Source organism: Rhineura floridana, chromosome 10 (genome assembly GCF_030035675.1).
Source record: "Rhineura floridana isolate rRhiFlo1 chromosome 10, rRhiFlo1.hap2, whole genome shotgun sequence".
NCBI classification, from domain to species: Eukaryota; Metazoa; Chordata; class Lepidosauria; order Squamata; family Rhineuridae; genus Rhineura; species Rhineura floridana.
This window is the reverse complement of record NC_084489.1, coordinates 55,767,580-55,789,499: the sequence shown is the minus strand read 5'-3', so window position 1 is coordinate 55,789,499 and position 21,920 is coordinate 55,767,580. Positions and strand designations below refer to the sequence as shown.

Genomic DNA, 21,920 nt, shown 5'->3' with positions numbered 1-21,920 from the left:
CTGAATGATCCTGACTTTGGTGTTCAGTGATACATCTTTGCATTTGAGGGCCTTTTCTAGTTTTCCCATAGGTGCCTTCCCCAGCCCTAGCCTTCTTCTGATTTCTTGAATGTTGTCTCCATTTTGGTTAATGACTACACCAAGATATTGGTAATCCTTGACAAATTCAATGTCCTCATTATCAACTTTGAGGTTACATAAATCTGTTGTCATTACTTTAATCTTCTTGACCTTCAGCTGTAGTCCTGCTTTTGTGCTTTCCTCTTTCACTTTTATCAGTATTCTTTTCAGATCATTACTGGTTTCTGCTAGTAGTATGGTATCATCTGCATATTTTAAATTATTGATATTTCTCCCCTCAATTTTCACATCTCCTTCATCATGGTCCAATCCCACTTTCCATATGAAGGCACTGGATATGTAGTACATATTTGTCACTTGTCTCCCCACCCTCTTATCCTAGATTCTGTTACTTGTCCTTGGAGTTATAAGAGTACATAACCTGAATGCCATATCATAATGACACTTCTGTGTTGTACTTGTGCTATGGGTGTTCTTTGAGTATACATATAAGCATATTCTTAAAATGAATTAATACTGTCATTGTTCTGCTTGTCCTGGGATGCCACAAATCATTTTGTGGTGTGTTGGTACTACAGGTCAATCTTAATTGCTCACTTAACTGATGCATATTTGGGTTAGAACATATATGTGAAGCTTTTATGTTGTGAACTATGCCTTAATTAGATGGTGAATGACTTGTGCTTTGGCTTATCTTGGAAGAGTGGCTTAAAACCATGCAGGTTTTGATCTATCTGGATTTTACCTTTTCTTTTTCTTTTAGCTTCATATTAAGGGTTTCTGGTTTCTCAGCCTATTTGGTGAGCTGCTTTTCACCAGGAGAAGGAGCTTTATCAGAGGAGACATTCCTCTTGGGTCCATCTACTTTGTCTGGGTGTTGCTCATCATATTTTTCTAGTAGCAATATTATAATAAATGGGGTTGGAAGCTTCCAATAATGTAACCCTTAAAATTGGACTTGGCTCTTTTGATATTGCATGTTGTCCTAGCACAAAAGCAACAACCTAGTCTGTTGTGATGGCACAGTATCTTCATTTTGTTTGCAGTTCGGACTTGAAGTAGTTCAGTGTGCTGGTGCCGTAATTGGGATGTCACATCCTGAGCAGCTATTAGTTGATTCACTGGCTTTTAGTCACATAGACCTCAAGTTTCCAAGTTGAAAAGGAGTATTTCTTACATCTGTATTTTAATTGTCCTGCTCTATTCCAGGTCTCCTCCAGGATTCTGACCATCCATACAGCAGATATGAGAATGAATGAAAATGGATGCTGCTGTACCTTCTTAAAGAAGGCAAAAAAGTCAAGATCATTTTCTGGTTCTGTTTTCAGATCACCAAAAATGTATATAAATGCTTAATAGAAAATGGTGTTCCCTTTTCCTTTTGAAAGCAGCGTTCTTGTATTTGTGTCTGTAATTTTTCATAATATGGCATGCATCCGTTCTTTTCTAGAGCTCTTATTTAATGGAATATGAGTTGAGTACAGAAATAACAATCATGTCATTTCCTCTAACACTCTAGCCTTTATAAAACAAAGATATCAACGCCTTTTCCACATATTGCTAAAAAAAGACTTTCTTTAAATCTGTGTCAAGAAAGTGTTGCCAAGTATTTGACACTACAGACATGTGGTATCAAGTGATGACAAATAATTACAGCCTATACTACTTTCAAAACTGTTAATAGATTGTATGGGGCATGAGTGAGAGAAAATGGTGTGAGGTGGCCACTTGGCTGAAGTGACCATAGCTGGATGACTCTTGTTACTGCTAAGCAAGTTGGTACTTTCCTGCACTGTCCTAACCTCCTGAATATGGCCACTGAATGGATGCCAACATGTCCCTGCCTCTAGCCATTCTATGATTATCCTCCAATCCAATTGGGCCTGTTCTGGCACACATCCCCTCCCACTGTAGCTTGTAGCTTCACTGCAGTTTGAGCAGACAAAACCATTGCTGGTCAGGCAGAAGGGTGTGGTGGGAGAGTGCAGATGGCAGGGGCACTTTCATTGTTATGCCCAGTGTTCTGGATTGTGATTATTATAGACTAACATCTTAATGACTACTTATATTCAACAATACCTGATGGGCATGCTACATTTTTCTATGATATGTAGAAAACTATTAAATTTTTCTAATGTACCAGGTCTACATGTAGTGTGTTTTTCTATTTATCTTCACTTCTAATAATGAACTCAGGTGGTGAATGCTGACAAGTTTGTAGCCCAAACAGGACCACTGAGAAACAAAAGGGTGGCATTGACATACCTGGGGAAACTCCAAGATGTGCAGGAGTAAAAATGCCTTCAAAGGAAAAAAAACTACTAAGGAGGCATAACTTCCAAATCAACTTGTGGCTTGAGCATTTTCGGTAGCCAAAGGATATAGAACAGGGGTTACCAAACTTTTTAGGCCCATGGGCACATTTGCAAACCAGAGAAGCTGTTGTGGGCAATACACAAGCACCCATTATGACTTGTTCTGTTGGCTACAATATAATACTGGTTTCAAGCCTAATTTCCAAAGAGAGAGGGAACCCTAAGGGCCTCTGTGGACACGTGAACCCACAGGTGCTTATTGATGACCCGTGATGCAGAATATACATCAAAGGTAGACATAGTTGGAAAAGAAAGGAGGGAAGAGTTGAATGCCCTGCTTGGAGGACGTGGCTGGCTGGCTCTGAACAAGGTCACTCCTATTTGGAGGAAGATATAGTGTCCATTTTGTTGCAGGTTCCACTTGGTCCTCAATGTTTAACAAACTTTGTGTTGTCATGCTCTTAAAGCTAAAAATGTTTTAAGTTAGATGTAGGTAAACCTTTCTGAAAATCAGGGGAGCTTGTGTGAATACTTGATATTCATCCTGCACCAGAATTATACAGGAGTGTTTTGTGTTTCCTTTTAAGCAGCTGTTTTCCCTACTGTACCTGTATGAATATATGTATGAATTTTTTTGTTTAAAATTTGCTTTTGTAGATACTTGGTTGTAGATTTCTATGATCATCCAAGGCTGTGTTAGTTTGTTGCAGCAGAAACAAGAAGTAACCTTTAAGGTGGCAAAGATTTATCCATGAAAATGTATATCATAATGAATTCGTTTTTAAGATGCCACAAGAGTTGTAGATTTTCATGGTAGATTTGAACACTATTTGGAGCAGTTCGTTAAAAAGATGTTGTACTAATAGTCTGTAACAGAGGTTCCCAAACTGTGGTCCATGAGCTTCGTTCAGGTGGTCCATGGCATGGCCATATTAAACATTCATGTTAATTTTTAATTGTATTTTTATTGCTGTTTTTATTTCTTACATCGTATTTTATTGTGTTGGAATTTGAATTCTGTGGAATACAAATTGCAATGCAATAAAATACAGTATAAGAAATAAAAGCAATAAAATATAATTAAATAATACAGCACCTAACATAGAGCATTACAATTGCTACAACTGACAGAAAAATCATTAAAATGGTCCACGAAGACCCTCGGTGAGTTTCAAGTGGTCCATGGGGAAAAGGTCTGGGAACCACTGGTCTGGAGGAATTTGTTAGAAAGGTGATATACAAACTATATACTTTTTAATATGTGTTGGAATTGCTTTTTAAGATCTTTTTGAGGTTGATTTTTTAAAAACGTTTTAAAGATATTTTGTTTTAATATGTTTTAAAGTTCTTTTAGTGTTTTTGTTTTGGCTCCTTTTGGGGAGGAAGGGAGGGATAAAAATTAATAAATAAATAATATATACGTGAATAAAATTCAGCTCCATCATGAAGCAGACTTTTAAGGAACAGCAATAGGAAATTATTGTGGTTTGTCCTTGGGCTTTTTAATGTGGACACTTGACAACCCAGAACCCAAACTGTGGTTTGTAAACCAGCTTCAAACAATTGTTTAGCAGCCTTGTGAGTTGTGGTGTGTGATATTACAGGAGTGTAGCCATCTGTGGCTGAGCAGGGATTTGAGACCAGGTCTCCCTACTTAACAGCATAAGAAAAGCCTGCTGGCTCAGACCAGTGGCCCAGCTAGTCCAGCGTCCTGTTCTCACAGTGACCAACCAGATGCTCTTAAGGCTGATATTGTTCATTATAACACACTTTAGTCTTTATTCTGCCTTGAGGCATTCACTTTCAGAACAGGGAACCTCTTATCTAGCCAGGTGCTTCATATTTCACATGAACATTCAATTGGTAGAAGTGTGAAGGCTGCAATCTTAAGTCTACTTACTTGACAGAAAAAAGAAATAGTGATTCAGCTAATCAGTGAAGATGGCAAAAGGCAGAAGTACTCAGTTCCTGCTTTGGCCCCGTCTTCTCCCAAAAGAGGGTTGATGACCCTCCTGGCAAATGTGAAGTACAAGTTGAAGGATTGCAGCTTGACATTGATAGACAAATGGTCAAGGAATACCTAATCACTATGAACAAGTTCAAATCTCCAGGGCCCGATGAAGTGCATCCTAGAGTATTGAAGGAACAGGCTGAAGAACTCTCACAACTACTGTTTATTATCTTTGTGAAATTGTGGAGGATGGGTGAAGTGCCAGGTGGCTGGAGGAGGGCTAGTGCCCCTATCTTCAAAAAAGAGGACCTTGGGAACTACAGACCAGTCAGCCTGACATCGATCTCTGGGAGAATCTTGGAGCAGATTATAAAGTGGTCAGTCTGTAAGCACCTTGAAAACAATGCAGTGATTACTAGAAGCCAACTTGGATTTGTCAAGAACAAACTGCCAGACTAATCTTATCTCATTTTTTGATCGGGTAACTTCCCTGGTAGACGGTGGGAATGCTGTGGACATAATTTATCTTGCCTTCAGCAAAGCTTTTTACGAAGTGCTCCATGATATTCTGATTAGCAAGCTGGCTAAATGTGGGTTTGATGGAACAACTATCAGGTGGATCTACAGTTGGCTACAGAATTGTAGTCAAGAATGCTTGTCAGTGGTTGCTTCTCAAACTGGGGAGAGGTAATGGGAAGAGTGTTGATGTGTGAGCGTTGTTGCGTGACAGCGAACGTTACTTTGGAGTTAAGTTGAGCAAGAAACTTCACAGAGGCTTGAGAAAGTTTTTAAGAGTCTTTACTGAGACATTAAGGCTTAAGGCATAGTTCCCCCCCTTCTTCCCTCTTCAAAAGCAAAAGTAAGACAGACACAGACAGCACTCTAACATCAACAGACCTTTTCCCAAGTTGTTATCTCCCGTTACCATGACAACTACTGGCCTTGGATGTCTGCTCTCTCAGGCCAGGCACAGCAGATAAGGCTGCTTCTCCAGACACTTCTTGTAACTTTCCAGACTTTCAGACTTGATGGAAAAACACTCAGTGACAGTACAGTACAATGGTCAACATTCCCCCCTTTTTCCCATCATGTCTGTAATTCATTACAACAATAACAATAATACATTTCTACAATACATCTTGCAATACATTTCAGTACATTACATCATACAGATCCAGTTTACATTTCAGTACATTTCAGAACATCTCTGTACATTTAGCTAAAACTTTATTCAATCAAACTTCGGCTGAACACAAGTCAGATACAGTGTCTCAGGATCCATCTCAACCTCTTTATGCATTCCAGGACTGGTTATTAATCCTACAGTAAATCTTTCAGGCGGTTTGCCAATGTTGGATCTCTCAGAACGTCTCAAAGGCACTAGAGCTTCTGCTCTCCCAGCCCCCCCGTTTGAGCTGGTGCTTGGCACAGCTTGCTCAGGAAATTCCATTTCTTCAGCCTTGCGTTTCTTATTTCTACATTTCCCACAAATGAGTTCATTTAATGCATCCCTGAGAGGAATTTGTGTGCCCTCCACTGTTACATCTAGATTTGGTTTAAATGTTTGTGCTTGTGTTTGTGCTTGTGTGTCAGCTGACCCTGTAAGAATGACTGTTTGCCTTTGATCCCAAGGCTTTTCTGAGACTTTAATGCTTCTGCTCAGAACTAATTGCTGTGTTTCTGGTATCCAAACTCTGAAATATGCATTCTGAAACCCCAGAACAAATCCCTGTTGTGCTCTGGGTGCAAGTTTGCCACTTCTCTTGTTTTGTGGTATGTGTACCCAACAACGTGCCCCGAATTTCTGAATGTGTTGCACTTTCGGCTTTCTCCCAGTGAGCTTCTCGTAGGGTGACATTTTAATGGCACTATGTAACACCCGGTTGTGAATGTAATTCGCATACAGAATTGCCTCTGCCCAGAAGGAGTTCCCCAAACTGGAATCCATTAGCATGGCTCTCATTGCTTCCTGAAGCACCCTGTTTTTTCTCTCCGCGGTCCCGTTAGAAAACGGAGAATAAGGAGCTGTGAAACTTTGGCGTATTCCCTTACTCTCGAGGAAGTCACTCAATACTTTGCTCGTGAATTCCCCTCCCTGGTCTGAGCGTATAGCCCCCACCGTGGTGCCATGTTGAGTTTCAATTCTCTTAATGAACAGTTTCAGCTTCTGCTCAGCTTCACTTTTCTGCTTGAGCAGAAAAACATGACAAAATCTCGTAAAATCATCAACCACCACCATAAAGAATCTCACACCTCCACGTGAACTGTTTATTGGCCCTGATAAATCAACATGAACTAGCTCATAGGGAGCTGATGTGGTCCTTTCAGTCTCCCGGTTTAGGGGTGCAATTGTCATTTTCGCTTTATGGCAAGCATCACAATCCATTAGCTGCCCACAGTCTTTTAACCGCATGTTTTCACTATGCATAGGGGTTTTCTTAACCGTGTCAAAGTTTGCATGCCCCAGCCTTTGATGCCAATCATGGATGCAGCCCTGATGTGTCTGTGCCTCAGCATTTAACACAGCACACCCTGCTTGACTGCTCTTTATTACAAACTGTGAATCATTAAGGCTTCCCTGCATGCACACTCCATCTCCTCTCATTACATAACATTTGTCTCTGTCAAACAACACTGAAAACCCACAACTGGTCAGTTTTCTCACAGACAACATGTTATGAGACAGTTCTGGTACAAACAAACAATCTAACAGTATTCCAAGCTTATCAAATCTCACCAGTCCTCGAGCCTCCACATTTTTCCACGATCCATCCGCTAGTTGAACAAAGTCCTGCACGTCTTCTGAAGTGTAAAACAAACTCTTGTCTGTAATTAATACATGGGACGCACCACTGTCAAGAATCCAGTCAATAGGTCCTAAATCTTGAGGCTTCTGTTTACAAACAAAGTTCACACTTCCCTGTTTCCAGCTTCCTTCTCTGGAGTTTCGCTTGACTGCACAGTCTCTCTGGAGATGCCCACGAGCCCCACAGACATAACAAGCCTTTAGCCGCTGCTGCTCCTGCTTGTAATCCTGCTTGCTTCCGACAGCCTCCTTCGGCTCGGCATTTTTCGCCTCCTGCCTCCGCTGCCATTCCTGGGTCAATTTTTCCTCAATAAATTCAATGTTCAGGCCACCGTCAGGCATGGCTTCAATTCCCATAACAAAATTATTCCAACTCCCATCGAGTGAAGCCAGGATCAAATAGGTCTTCTGAAGGACAGAGTGCTCGACTCCTCGATCCTGTAACTCAGCAAACAAGCGCCTGAATTCCGTGAGATGCTCACTCATGTCGCACTCACCCGTGAAGCGCATCTGATACAGCTTCCTTGCCAAACACAACTTAGATCCCGCGGTCTGTTGCACATGGATGCCCTCCAACCGGTCCCACATCTGTTTGGCATTTGTAACATCTCTCACGTGTAGCAGTTGAGAGTCGGATAGAGCCAGGGTAATAAAAGCCTGCGCCCTCTCATCATTCTGTATCCAGGCCGCTGTAAGGGGTGCAGGGGGTGTCCCTTCAATAGCTTCCCATAAATCCTCTTTTATTAGGAAAGCACGCATTCTTGGCCTCCAACTGCCATAATTCTTTCCCGTAAGCCTCTCCATTGGCAAGCCTGCACCAGACATGTTTACAGCAGCCATCTCTGCTCACCTCTGTCTGGCACAATCAATCACGCTGCCCTCTGGATCTCCGTCTGCCGTTCAGACCAGCCACTTACTCCTGTGTAACACGCATTGGATCTGGGCCCATAACCCTGTTGATGTGTGAGCGTTGTTGTGTGACAGCGAACGTTACTTTGGAGTTAAGTTGAGCAAGAAACTTCACAGAGGCTTGAGAAAGTTTTTAAGAGTCTTTACTGAGATATTAAGGCTTAAGGCATAGTTCCCCCCCTTCTTCCCTCTTCAAAAGCAAAAGTAAGACAGACACAGACAGCACTCTAACATCAACAGTTAGACCTTTTCCCAAGCTGTTATTGTTGGCTTGTGTGCGTTGTTGTGTGAAACAGCATACATTACATTGGAGTTAAGTTGAGCAAGAAAACTTCTTCAAAGCATGTTAAGAGTCTTTATTGCAAGACATTAAGGCCAGAGGCTTAAGAGTAAATACATGTAGAGATTCTTCAGTCACCCCCCTTCTGGTACATCTCTCTCCATAGATAAACACAAAAACACAGCCTCTCAGCTCAGAGGCATAATTCAGAAGAGCAACAACTCACATAGACTCTGTTACAACTTTCCCAGCTGTTATCTCCCGTTACCATGACAACCTGTCTGACCTTCAAGTCTGCTCTCTCAGGCCAGACATGGCAGATAAGACTGCTTCTCAAAACACATGCTTGTAACTTTCCAGACCTGATGAAAATATCCTTAGGCAGTACGGCCTAATGCCAACAGTTATCTCCCATTACCATGACAACTACTGGCCTTGGATGTCTGCTCTCTCAGGCCAGGCACAGCAGATAAGGCTGCTTCTCCAGACACTTCTTGTAACTTTCCAGACTTTCAGACTTGATGGAAAAACACTCAGTGACAGTACAGTACAATGGTCAACAAAGAGTACTGCAGGGCTCAGTCCAGGGCCAAGTGCTCTTCAACATTTTTATTAATGATTTGGATGAGGAGGTGCAGGGAATGCTTATCAAATTTGCATATGATACAAAATTGGGAGGGATAGCCAATACCCTGGAAGACAGAAACACATTTCAAAGGGATCTTGAAAAGGTCAAACAAATTTCAAAGGCATCTGGAGCACTTGGCTGAAAACAACAGAATGAAATTCAACCAGGATAAGTATAAATTTCTACACCAAGGAAAAAGAAACCAAATACACAGTTATAAGATGGGGAATACTTGGTTCAGCAATACTACATTCAAAAACTATCTTGCAATTATTGATCACAAGCTGAATATGAGCCAACAGTGTGATGTGGCTGCAGAAAAGGTAAATGGTATTTTAAAATGCATTAACGGACATATAGTTTCCAAATTACGTGAAGTACTAGTTCGCCTCTGTTTGAAACTGGTTAGGCCTCATCTTCAGTACCACTCTAGTTCTTGACAACTCTAAGAAGGATGCAGACAAACTGGAACAGGTTCAGAGGAGGACAGCAAGGTTGATCATGGGACTGGAAACAAAGTCCTATGAGGAGAGACTGAAAGAACTGGGTATGTTTAGCCTGGAGAAGAGAAGACTGAGGGGACATACGATAGCACTCTTCAAGTATGTGAAAGTTGGCACACAGAGGAGGACCAGGATCTCTTCTCTATCGTCCCAGAGTGCAGGACACAGAATAATGGGCTCAAGTTACAGGAAGCCACATTTTTGTTGATGGTTAGGAGAAAAATCCTTACTGTTAGAGTAGTATGACAATGGAACCAATGACTAGGGAGGTGATGGGCTCTCTAATACTGAAGGTGTTCAAGAGGCAGCTGTACAGCCATCTGGCGTGTATGCTTTTAGTTGGAATCCTGCATTGAGCAGGTGATTGGACTTGATGGCCTTATGGGCCCCTTCCAACTACTATTCTATGAAATCAGTGGGACTGACTTCTCAGGAAACAACTGGGATTGTGCAGTGAAAGTACTACTCTGACAGGGATACCTCCCTCCTCGTTCTGTATCACATAAAAATGCAAGATCATGTTGATCACTTTTCCTCATCAGTTCTAAAAACATTTATTTCTAGAAAACATTTTCCATGTGAGCAATACATCATGTGTGTCCAACAGTAACTTCAGAAAATACAACCTAGAAGTGCTGCTATTAATATTCTGAAACACAGCTCATATGGGGGAGATGGGAAGTTTTGGTGGAACAGTTTTGAATTAATATTTTTACACTGCTTGCAAGTAAATTATTCAAGAGCAGTTCTCTCTGTGAAAAATAAGCCATGTAATGTCAAGTAACGAGGAGCTCGTCTGTAAGTTGTTGCATAATCTGTTGTTGCCTGGGGGAAGAGGAGGACTTGGAAAAATTCATACAAAAATAGCATGTGTAATTTGGGTTATGGACACAGTTTCACCTTTAATTTTGTCACCTGAGTTCTAGCAGCTAGATTTATTCTATATAGATGAGTAAAATGGGCAATGTCAAAATGCTGGTCAATTTTTAAAATGTTTCAAGAAATAAGATTTTCAAGCAACCCATTAGAAAAGTAACCATGTAGGGCTATTTTACAGCCCAGACCTATCATCCCAGTGAGATGGCTACAGCTTCCATCAATGCAAACTGAGCCAGTACCTGATTCTTGCTCAGCATCACACTATCAGCATAGAGTGAAAGAAAAGTAACCAACTACTTTAGTAGACATCATTGTTAACGGTTTAGCTCCCTACTCATTGCTATGTTGCCTTTATCTAGCTGTTCTAGCATTTGTGCAAAAAAAAAGCAATCAGCAGATGGCCTTACCGTAGACTAGTAGGCGGTTGCGGGCAAAGGCAATTACATTCTTTCTCTCCCTGTCATGATCCATGCCGGTGTCTATGCAGGCCATAAGAGAAACTGCAAGTGTTTAATGGGGCTCCTGGTTTTTAAAAGTGGTCAGCTGTTACCCACCCCATCCCTGAGCAATATTTTATTTTATTTCATCATTTGATTTACATCCTTCCAGCAGGAGCCCAGAGTAGCAAAGAAAAGCACTAAAAACATTTTAAAACATCATAAAAACAGACATTAAAACAAAACAACTTTCAAAACATTTTTAACAGCTTTCAGGGCATTTTTTAAAAAAAGATTAAAAACCTATTTTTTTTCTTAAAAAAAAAGGTTTAAAAGCATATTAAAGAGCAATTCCAACACAGAAGCAGACTGGGATAAGGTATCAAAAGGCTTGTTGAAGGAGGAAGAATAATGTTCTATCTCTTATCCCGGGGTGGGGTGTGTGTGTGTGTGAGAGAGAGAACGAACCTGTTGCACTCCAGATGTTGAATTTAGTCTCCCATCAGCTCCAGCCAGCATCACCAACAATCTAATAATATCTGGAGGGTTGTGTGTTACCCAGCCCTGCCTTAGCCGCAGGTTATGGATTCATAATACTCAAAACAGCAAATGCCCATGCTTATGAATGAAATAGGGATGTAAACTTAGAATCATATTATATTAGGGGCTGTGCCCCTGCTCACTTCACTCACCATCCCCACCTATCTCCCTCACCATCCTCTCTCTTTACCTCTTGGCAATGCCCACTCCTTTCCCGCCTGCATCTTCCTTTTCCACTGGCCCAGCAGCTCTTAGAAGTCTTGTCACACTGTTGTTAGCAGTGTTACTTGTCAGCGCCAAGCAAATTGCTGCATGATGACTTCCTTAGGCAAATATAGTAGCTATGTGCTTTTGTTGTTAGATGTGATACAGCAGTTGAAATCACTGAGTTAGGCAGTTAAAAGGTCATCATGTGGTGCCCTGTAGGCCTGGATACTTGATTCAAACTATGGGCAGATAGCATGTATTGCTCTGTTTATCTTTAGTCAAGCCTCATATTGCAAGGAAGGTAGAAAGCCTAATTAGCCTATCTAACCTAGAAGAAACTGCACTTTGAATAATGTACTATTCAATGTTTTCTAAACTGCTGAAGTGGCAAGAGGTACAGTTTATGCCATTTGATATCATCTATTATTTAAATCCCCACAGCTCAAAGGAAGGGGAGAAAAATATCAAAACACCTACTAGTGTTTGGGTGAGGAATGCTATGTCCTCCTTAGCTCCAGTGATTCACAGCTGAGGCACTAGGTGAGAGACTACAATATATCCTCTATCTATTGATTTAAAGTTATACTGCTTTCAAGTTAGTGAGTTTCTTTGTTCCCAGAAGCATTCCATAATTTTTATTGTCTTAATTTATCATTATTGTAAATCAAGTATGTTCTAAAACAAATACATATTACAATAAACCCAATAAAGTCATTTTCTTGAGCTTTGTTGCTCCAATATATAACAAACACGCTCTGTTTTTCTATGAAGAGATGATTCTGTTGACTCTCTAATCCTTTCCATATTAATATAGTCATATATATTATTTCCCAGAGTTTCACAATCTACTCTTCAACGGTTGCAGTTATTTTCTTTCAATCTGCAGATATCAACATTTGAGCAGCTGTTAAAAGATATACTACCAATATCGTATAAACAATTTGTACCTCCTAAAGAGTTAAACACAAAGCTTACTCTTCCCTCCATGAACTTTTTATTAAATTTTCTGTTTGAAACAGATAAATCTTCAAAAATTTACAGTGCAGAAATCAAACACAGGGATTCCTCTAATGCAGGTAAAATGCAATAAAATTTGTTATGGATGCAGGAACAAATCGTTTTATTTCCAGGTGTCACAAATGATTGCTTAATTTGATCCAGGACTGGGGAATCACCATTTTGCTGACTGGGATTGATTGGAGTTGTAGTCCCAACAACAGCTGGGTCCACAGGTTCCCTTCTCCTACTTTAACCAGTCCCTTTATGCTAAGTTTATTCGAAGGGGCATAACAGTGACAGAGCCTATATAGCACAAGCTTTGTATGCAATCGCCTGCATTTTGAAGAAGGACTGGGAAATACCCGTCTGAAACCCTATCATGCCACTGGCAGTTCATGGAGAATAGGGTGGAGAATCTGTGACTCTCCTGATGTTACTGGATTACAACATCCATCTTCCCTCATCATTGGCTAGGCTGTCTAGGGCTAATGGCAGTTGGAGTTCAACAGCAGGTCCCTGCCCCAAAGTGATTACAATCTTAAAGCAGTCACAGTGATACAATAGAGGAAGGGAGGCATTTCCCCATCACTTTCCTAACTGTAAAAGGTCTGTTTCTTTAAAAAGTGGGAGTATTGTGCCAGAGCACTTTAATAGGCTTTAATTGTGAAAACTTGAATGTACAGTATATAATTGAATCCTTCCCACAAAATACTGATAGTCTGGAGGCAACCTGAAACTGCTGCTGTTGGCCACTTGGTGAAATGGTCCAACTATTTAGGTGCTTCCAACTCAATTATTTGTTAAATTATGAATTCTTTCTTCATTAAGCCATTTAAAATCTATTCTCTTGGAAGGCTCTTATCAGGAGGCAACCAGACTACTTCAAGTTCCTGTTAAAAAATAACCAGCGCCTCTATTCAAAATCTGCTCTAGACTTGTCATTTGAGCTTGCCCTCTGTCACATTTAGGCTCAAGCAATTTCTCCTTTGATTTCCTTTCATGGTATAATCCCTTTCTTCTTTTTCTAAGTCTCCCATGTTTTGCCTTCTGAAAAATTGAGTTATCAGTCTTCATTACTCTTTCATTTTCATCTTGACTCGGCTTGGATGCTTATAAATAGGCAAACAGTTGGTCTTCCATGATCACTGCTTATTCTCATCGCAATGACTATCAGTGTCTCTTCTCCATCTGTGGTATACACCTGATGCCTTCTTGTCCAATTTTTAGAGCAGAACTGGACATTAGAATACACTTGGGGGGTGATGAAAGTGCAAGTGACTTGCACTTTCATTTCCCATACTTGGTTTAAATGGCTGAAGCTGAGCCAAATGATCTCCCTTTGTGGGGAGATAGATGTGCACTCCACTGCAGAGTTATCAGGCTAATGTTCCTATGAAGGAAGGGGAGTTTTGGACATTTGGAACAAAGGTAGGAAGCAGAAGTGCAATTGGTTATGCTTCTTTACTCCTGTCCCTTGTTTCAAACACTTTGAGTGGACTCATCTTGGAACATTAATCTTCTAGGGATAAAGTGACCAACATATTGGCATTGGATTCACTGTGTGGGTCTTTTGGGAATAATAATGCTCCTCTAAGAACGTGCCCTACCCAATACATTCTGCTGCCTGAGCTGAATAACACGATGGCATCCATATACAGAAGCTGACTGGACTGCTAGATGAATCTTACTTCAACACTGATGATGGAATAGCATCATCCACTACAGCTGGGACGGCAAGTCACATTAGGAGCCTCAGGAGAGGCCATGGATTATATTCAACTAAATCCTACACAGAATAGAACCATTGAAATGAATAAACCTAAGCTAATCATGTCTACTAACTTCAATGGGTCTACTTCAGGTAGGACTAACATTGAATACCACCTCATATGGCAACAAAGACCTCAGGAGCAATAGCCAGAGGTTGGCTGCTGAATCATCTAATGTGAGAGCTGGCCAGGTTCATAGCCAGTCTAAAAGTTCAGGGGAGGCACCAAAAAAAGTAGGGGGGAATTTTTTTCTTTAAAAAAATGGGGAGGAAATTTTTTTTAGAGGGGGCTGACTCCCCAGTCCCCCCACAGACCTTGACTAAGAACAATAATGGTGAATCTCATTGAAAAACAAGAGTTGTTTTGCCCTTTTCCTACAACAAATCAAACTATATGTTGGTGACGCAGATGTCTGCAAGTCAGGTTGGCAGGATGATAAACTCAGAAAACTGCTCTGCAATCTGGAACAAACTGTCAATTAAACAATCTAAGCTGAGGTCAGAGAAAACCACCAAGAGGTCTTCTGTATCTTTAAAAGTTGTACAGGGAATGGAGAATTCCACCTTGTGGTTTTTCCCATTACAGTGTTGCAAGAACACCTGCACTTGGCTAACTTTCTCTTCTCCTAAAGAGACAGGATCAGTCTCAGGCCCTGAACTTGGCAACCCTAGTTACAAATGATGGCAGTGTTTTACTCCTACCAAAATCACTATATACTTCTGAAGGCATTATAACCATATTGCTTACATTATGCCATTGCTTCTGTGGTGGCCTAGGAGGGGGTATGCAGAAGGTCCCAGGTTCAATCCAGCATCTTCCATGTAGGGCTTGGAAGAGGCTCCTGCAGCTGCTTGAAATCCTGGAAGAGCCACTTCAAGCCAGTGACCATACTGAGTTAGATTGGACTTGATAGAAGGCAGCTTCCTCTATGATCCCAAGTCTTTCAGGATTTAAGTAAAATTCACAATCAATCCATGGACTGTATTCCTGAGGTGGCACTTCTGAATATTTTTCCTGATGAGCGGCTGCATTTATTGCATAAAGGTTTAGCTATCAAGGTCTTGGGCCACTCAGTGCAGCTTGTTCAGAACTTGCGCAGACCTCTGAGTCGGCTGCTTAGTATTTTCCAGTGTAGGACTGGGTAACTGTGGAAAATTCACTTATCTAATTTGGCTCTTCAAGGGCTTGGCCAAGCTGGAAGCTTTCCAGATGAAATAGCCCCATTTAGTTTGTTTACTTTTGAATAAACCTCACTTTGTGCTGCAAGTAAAATATACCGTTTTTACTGGTCTATTTCATTGCTCTGTTCTCTGAGATTTATTTTTCTTTGTTGTCTTGAATTGAAAAGTTAACTTTTCAGTGATATGTAGCTGTATATGTTTTGGAATAAATATTTTTCTTTTGGAGTGAGAGATTGTGTCTCTCTATATATGTATATCTATATCACACTATATATAAGTATATGTAAAACAGAATAACAAACTAGGCTCCCTTCTGTGCCTGTATATTTTGTTGCCACAGTGATAGAAGATAAGTTTTTAAAAGCATAACAAAAAACGTTTTCCCAAACAGCAGTCTAAGCCAGGGATGGGCAGACTTCAGGCTTGTATGAGGTGCTGTGTTTTTTACTAGAACCCCAAGAGCCACCATCTGGAGCTAGGTGCAAAAGGCGTACTTTGATTTAAAGAACTCTGAGATCAAGAATTTGAGTACCAGAACTGAATTCACAATCCTCTCACACAGGGATGTGCTAGAATTCTGCCCAGTTTGGATTTAGTACTTAATTTTCCATTAATTCACTTATTCTCTGTAGTTGCAGATCAGATTGCTATGTAGTGATTTTCTGCAGCAAATTTCAAAAATGGATTTTTAAAAAAAATCCACCTCTAATATTAATGTTAATATTTTGAAAGGAAGTATGAATACAATGAACGTTCTTAATATCAATATTTTTTGCAAGGGAAAAAACAGATTGGGAAAAGCAGCGGCTAGCAAATAACAAACTCAGATTGATCTGGCCTGTTAGATCAATGGAATGCTTTTGAACTGGCACCAGTCAATGGATCCCATCCCCGCCACACAAAAACATTCCTGGATACCCTAAGCTTTCTTCCTTTCAGCAGTATAATGTAAGATAGCAGGCTCCTTGTGTTGTTGCTGTTGTTGATCAACTGTGAAATGTAAGTCCCAGATTTACTACAACTCACTCAGAGTTGATGGATGCCACTACATGCAGAGCTGCCTTCTGCCCACCCCTAGCCTAAACTATGTCACTGTTTTGATATTGTACTTGAGAGTGAAGTGCCGTCTGCTTGAACAGGGTAATGATGGTCAGAAAGTTTTATGACCTGAGGGAGACTGACTGAGCTGCCTGTTAAAGAAAGGGGTGGTGTTGGCTCTGGTTCTTAAAGTTCACAGTCTCGGAGAGCTTCTAAATCCATCACTGTGCAAAACAATTTTTTTTTCAGGAGCACCTTCAAATTTATCCTTTATTGAGCTGCCTCCTCATGGCTTAAGGGCATTTTCAGAGTGTCACTATTTGGGGGTGGGATTCATACCAGCAAATTCTGGTTGTGCGTCAATCCCCTAAATTGTTTTTCCCCCATTTCCTTTGTATCTTTACAACAGCCCTGTAAAGTAGGTTATGCAGAAAAATTTTGATTGGTCCAAGGTCACCCAGTGAACTTCACAGCTGAATGGAATGAGGGAGAAACTAGTCATAGGCCAACAGTGTAACCACTATATATACTGGCTAGAGTACATAACATGCACCAATATGATGTGGGACACAGCAGCCCACAACCTTTTCGGTGGCTGCCCCCAGGCTTTGGAACTCCCTTCCGAGGAAGGCAAGAATGGCCCCCTCCCAACTGTCCTTTCATCGGCAGGTAAAGACCTTTTTATTCTGACAGGCCTTTGGAATAGAAGATGTTTAAGGATAGCGGAGGTGTGTGGTATTGTTTTACTGCCTTAATTGCACTATCAGTAAACTGTTTTTAACCATTTTAAGTGTATGTTTAAAGGTTTTAATGTGGTATATAGTTTAATTTAATTTTAATTGCAGGTTTTTGTATGTTTTTATTATATGTATTCGTTTTTATCTTGTAAGCCGCCCTGAGTTCCAGCTTTGGAAAAAGGGCGGGGTAAAAATAAAGATAATTATACAGCCACGAGAGTGGCTGTATACTATAGTCAGTAGAGATTTTTCGCGTTCTACCATGTTAAATGAAAATACCCCCCACATACCTTTCTGGTGCTTTGTATAGTCCCAATTCAAAACAAAAACTTACAAGTCTTATACTGTTGGAGTCAGAATCGCTTGCTCTACAACTGTGAAAGTTTTCTTGGTGATACACAACCCCCCCCCCCCCACGGAGAATTCACAGGTTAAAGTGAAAAACGGGAGAGAGAAAAACAAGAAGCCGTTTGAACTTTTTTCTTGAGAAGTTCTCATAATCTGTTGTCGTTCATTAAAACTCAGAGATGACTGTAAGGTATCTCTAATCAAATTCCAGAGCTTGCCCCAAACACAGACCTTCATCTTCAGTAGGTTTAAAGTAAAAAAAAATGGCATTGTTTGTTTTTTATTAATAGATAAAAAATGCATTACCGTGGATTATAATGTCACGCAGGCGCAGTAGAAACCAGGAGTTCTTTCGTTTCACTCCCCCTCCCTCCTCCCCTTCCAGTTACTTGGAAGAAGCAGGGGAAGTCTTCTGCTCCTGTGATTGGTGGGCAACAGACATGTGACTCACACTGGCCTTCTGCTTGGTGTTGCTCTTCCCTTGTGCTCTGTGTGAGGAAGTACGAGGGAGGAAATGTAGAGCCAGATGGTCAGGAGAGAGAGAGAGAGAGAGAGAGAGAGAGAGAGAGAGAGAATGGATGGTGGAGGGAGAAAGCCAGAGGGCAAGGATGACGGAGAAGGCAGCAGCAGAATGGAGGTGAGTGACGGTGATGTGTGTGTGTGTGTGTTCCCACCCCCGCTGTCTCCCGCATCCTGCTCTTTCTGCTGGCCCAATCGCCCTGCCACCCCCCACCCCCTATCCTTAAATGGGTTTATAAATGACAAAAGCTCAAATACTTTTTGTTTGCAGTGTGTGTGGCTGTTTGACCTGTGCTCATAACATTGTTGTAGTTATTTTGAGATTGTATGAGACTCTTTGTTTGTAACACTTTAATCCTGAATTTAGCTCTTGGTTCTTAAATCTCTCTCTCTCTCTAGTATATGCATAGTGCAGCAGTGGGGAGGGGTGGATACAGTGCTGGATAGGTTACAGCAGCCCTGCAAAGTAGCCTAGTGTGGCTGTACAGATATTGGGGGGTGAGAGGGAGTTGTGTATGACAACCCTGAAGTGTAGTCCAGTGTTGTTCAGTCTCTTGGTTTTGTGTTTATTTTTATTTTTTGAAAATAACTTTTAAATTGACTGTAGCAGCAGCATTTATTTCTTTAATTTATTAAATTTATATCCCAACATTCCTCCCAGAAGGAGCCCAGGATGGCAATGGGTGGAGGGATCATTGCTTTCCCACTCATGGGAGAAAAATAGAGGCTTCTTGTGTTTGGGTTGATGCTGGTGGTATAAATCCTTAAATGGGTTTATAAATGACAAACGCTCAAATACTTTTTGTTTGAAGTGTGTGTGGCTGTTCGACCTGTGCTCATAACATTGCTGTAGTTATTTTGAGATTTGATGCGACTCTTTGTTTTTAACACTTTAATCTTGAATTTAGCTCTTGGTTGTTCAATCTTAAATATCTTTCACTCACTCACTCACTCACTCACTCACTCACTCACTCACTCACTCACTATCTGAAATTAGTCCTGTGTTGAAGCCCCCATCTGAAATTAGTGCTGTGTTGGCCACTGCCTCCCACTTTTGTGAAAGCCTTTGCTGTATAGGGAAGAGGCATTTTCCTCTTCATCTTTTGCAGAGAACAGAAGGTCTTCATCAAACATTTGCAGTTACTGTAATGCCATATTACACTAATGAGGTGGCCAAGTGGTTTTTCTGTTTGTGACCAGTAGTGCAGTAGCAAATTAAAAAGTGCAGGGTCTCTTCATGATAGTCACAGCCATGCCCCTCCTTCTTTTTTTGCTGCTGGGTTGAGAATAAGATCCTTTTTAATGCCTTCTCCCAAAACAATAGACATCCATAGGATAAGCGCAAAAGACGAGAGTATTAGCTACTGAAAAGAGTCTTCTCAGTGACTGACTCACCTCCTTTCACTCTGATTGGCTCCAATCAGCAGGAAAGGACAAGAAAGTATGTTAGAAGACTCTTCTCAGCAGCTAACACACTCCCATTTCATGCTGATTGGTTCATAAGATGCTGGACACTATAAATTTGGCGGAAGGGCTGCCGACATAAACTCTGATAAAGTAAGCTCAACTAACAATTGATATACACTACTGGAGCTCAAATTACCTCATATTTTTGCTCAAGGACTTAGTCTACAAGGTGCATGAACACGAAATGAAAACTTTACAAACAGACTATTAGAGGCAATAAATTCTTTTGAATAAATATAAAACCAAGCCTTTGGAAGCGCGGAGAAACTTCCTAGGCTAACCCTAACAGAGCATAGAAGGAAATTGGTTACGACCAGGTGGAAATACCAAAAGATGGGAATTATAACTGGAAGTGACATTCCATTGTGTAACTCTCAACCTAAAATCACAAGCTACTTTTCAACTCCATGTAGCTTAACGCACCAGCCGTGCCAGCTACAAACAGCTCAGAAAGTAAATCCATCCCCAGGAATGACCCACAAATGGTCACTCGAACATATTTTCCCAGATAAATCTAGTCTGATGAATCCAGCAGTCAAAAGCCTTGCACAGGAATTAACGGATGCTGGCTTTAACTCCTCCTTAAACTCAATATATGAGGGACTTCCCTCGGAAATAATAACTATCGACTCCTACCAAACGTCTAAGGAGAAATCAACGTCCACAAATGTTGGGAATTTAGAGTCAGCTACACCAACCTCTGATTTTCAACACCCGAATTGTCAGGCGCTACTACTTGAGGAATTAAATCTAGTTAAAGCCTATATCCTAGAAACCAATAATCTACTCACCACCCTGGTGCAGGCGATTGGGCCCCGACTCCAGGAAAAACAGGTAGCACACAAATCTATGGAAGTTATCCCTACTAGTCAATTCAACAAATCTAATAGCGGCACTGACAAAAACAACATCAAGCCTTCAAAGAAAACTTCATCCCTGTGTAAAGAACTTAAGAACGTTAAAAAATAAAAAAATATTAAGAATATTAAATCCACCTACTCAAAGAAATTTAATTTAAAACCGTTGTTCCAACTCTTGGACAAACAACCGAGGAAGGATTCCGTTAAGGCACGCCAAACATCTATTTCCGGTAAATGCGAAACCAGAAAAATGAATTCAGCATCTGATACAAGAACCAGACCCTGTGACATCAACTCCTTTACCGAGGCTGTGGAGAAACTGCTTACGCCTCAGATGCCTCTGTCTGATATGGATTCCGTCATCGGTTTTGATACTCTTAATCCATACGCGTCCTTATGGAATATAGCCTTGCAACCAAGCAAGCTGGTAATCTCCTATAAACGGATAACACGTGGAAACAGTTTAATATATCCGCTATCCCGTTTCTGGATGGGTGCTTCGGACGAACAATACAAGCAGGTCCACGTACAAGTTACATTAAATCATTGTCCAACATCTCCGCTAACAACAGTGATTGGCGCCTGATAGTGACTTTGCATTCTCAATACACTGCCAATCAGATTTATCGAGTAAGAGAGATCTTAAGGAAAAACTGGGGAATAACAGTTCAAAGATATTATACTAATATGGACCCACCTCGACCGCTGGTTGCCTTTTATGCACCCGTGATGTGTGATAACACTCTAGCAGCAGATGAACCCCCATTGGATGCTGCATATTTAAACCTAACACAAACAGCTTTAGATATGACGTCACAGCATTGCTACACTGACAAAGAATTCAAATCGCTGCCATTCTATATGAAGGAACTGGAACCTGAGGAGATACAGCTTACAGAGCTGTACGCTCAACTACCCGAAACTGAGCGTTCAATACTTATAAACAAGCTATACAAACTGATCCAATGCCTTAAAACAACTGCACATGTGGCGGATAGGTCAAAGATGGCTCATGAATCCATGTTCTCTGGAGAAGAGTCGTCGCTAACAAATACATCAGAGCTGAGAAGCCCCCTTCAGGCCTTCAAAAAAAAGAGCAGTGCTAAAGTAATCTACAAGCCAATTATGGTAGGCGACGAATGGGATAATGCCAGGTTCTTATACCCCGAAGAACTGGGCTCCCCATCTCCACAAAATATACTACCCAATTTGAATAAAAACCTTAAACGCCCTACAAAGCATGGAGAATTACCTGATGATGTCACAGGAGCTCTAATGCATATGATGGAAGCAAACTGATATCAAATGCCTGCAATAAAGCACTGCCAAAGTCCTGCATTTAGTATCCAGACATCACCCCCACTGCATACGAAGGGCGCCTCCATAAAAAATGATGTATTCTACTTCCGCTCCTGGAACATAGCTGGATGGAAATCAAAACAAAAGGATCCAGATCTGCTTGCTTA

General features: G+C 41.0%; 1 protein-coding gene across 1 annotated transcript in view; it reads left to right on the top strand.

The window, feature by feature from the left end:
• The window catches only part of LOC133365211 (pituitary tumor-transforming gene 1 protein-interacting protein-like), a 28,270-nt gene extending 26,050 nt beyond the window's left edge, over positions 1-2,220 (top strand). The window contains exon 7 of the mRNA XM_061586767.1: positions 1,291-2,220. Within this exon, the coding sequence (XP_061442751.1) occupies positions 1,291-1,340 (50 nt within the window). The 3' untranslated portion in view covers positions 1,341-2,220. The remainder of the gene's footprint in view (positions 1-1,290) is intronic.
• Positions 2,221-21,920: the final 19,700 nt, after the last annotated feature.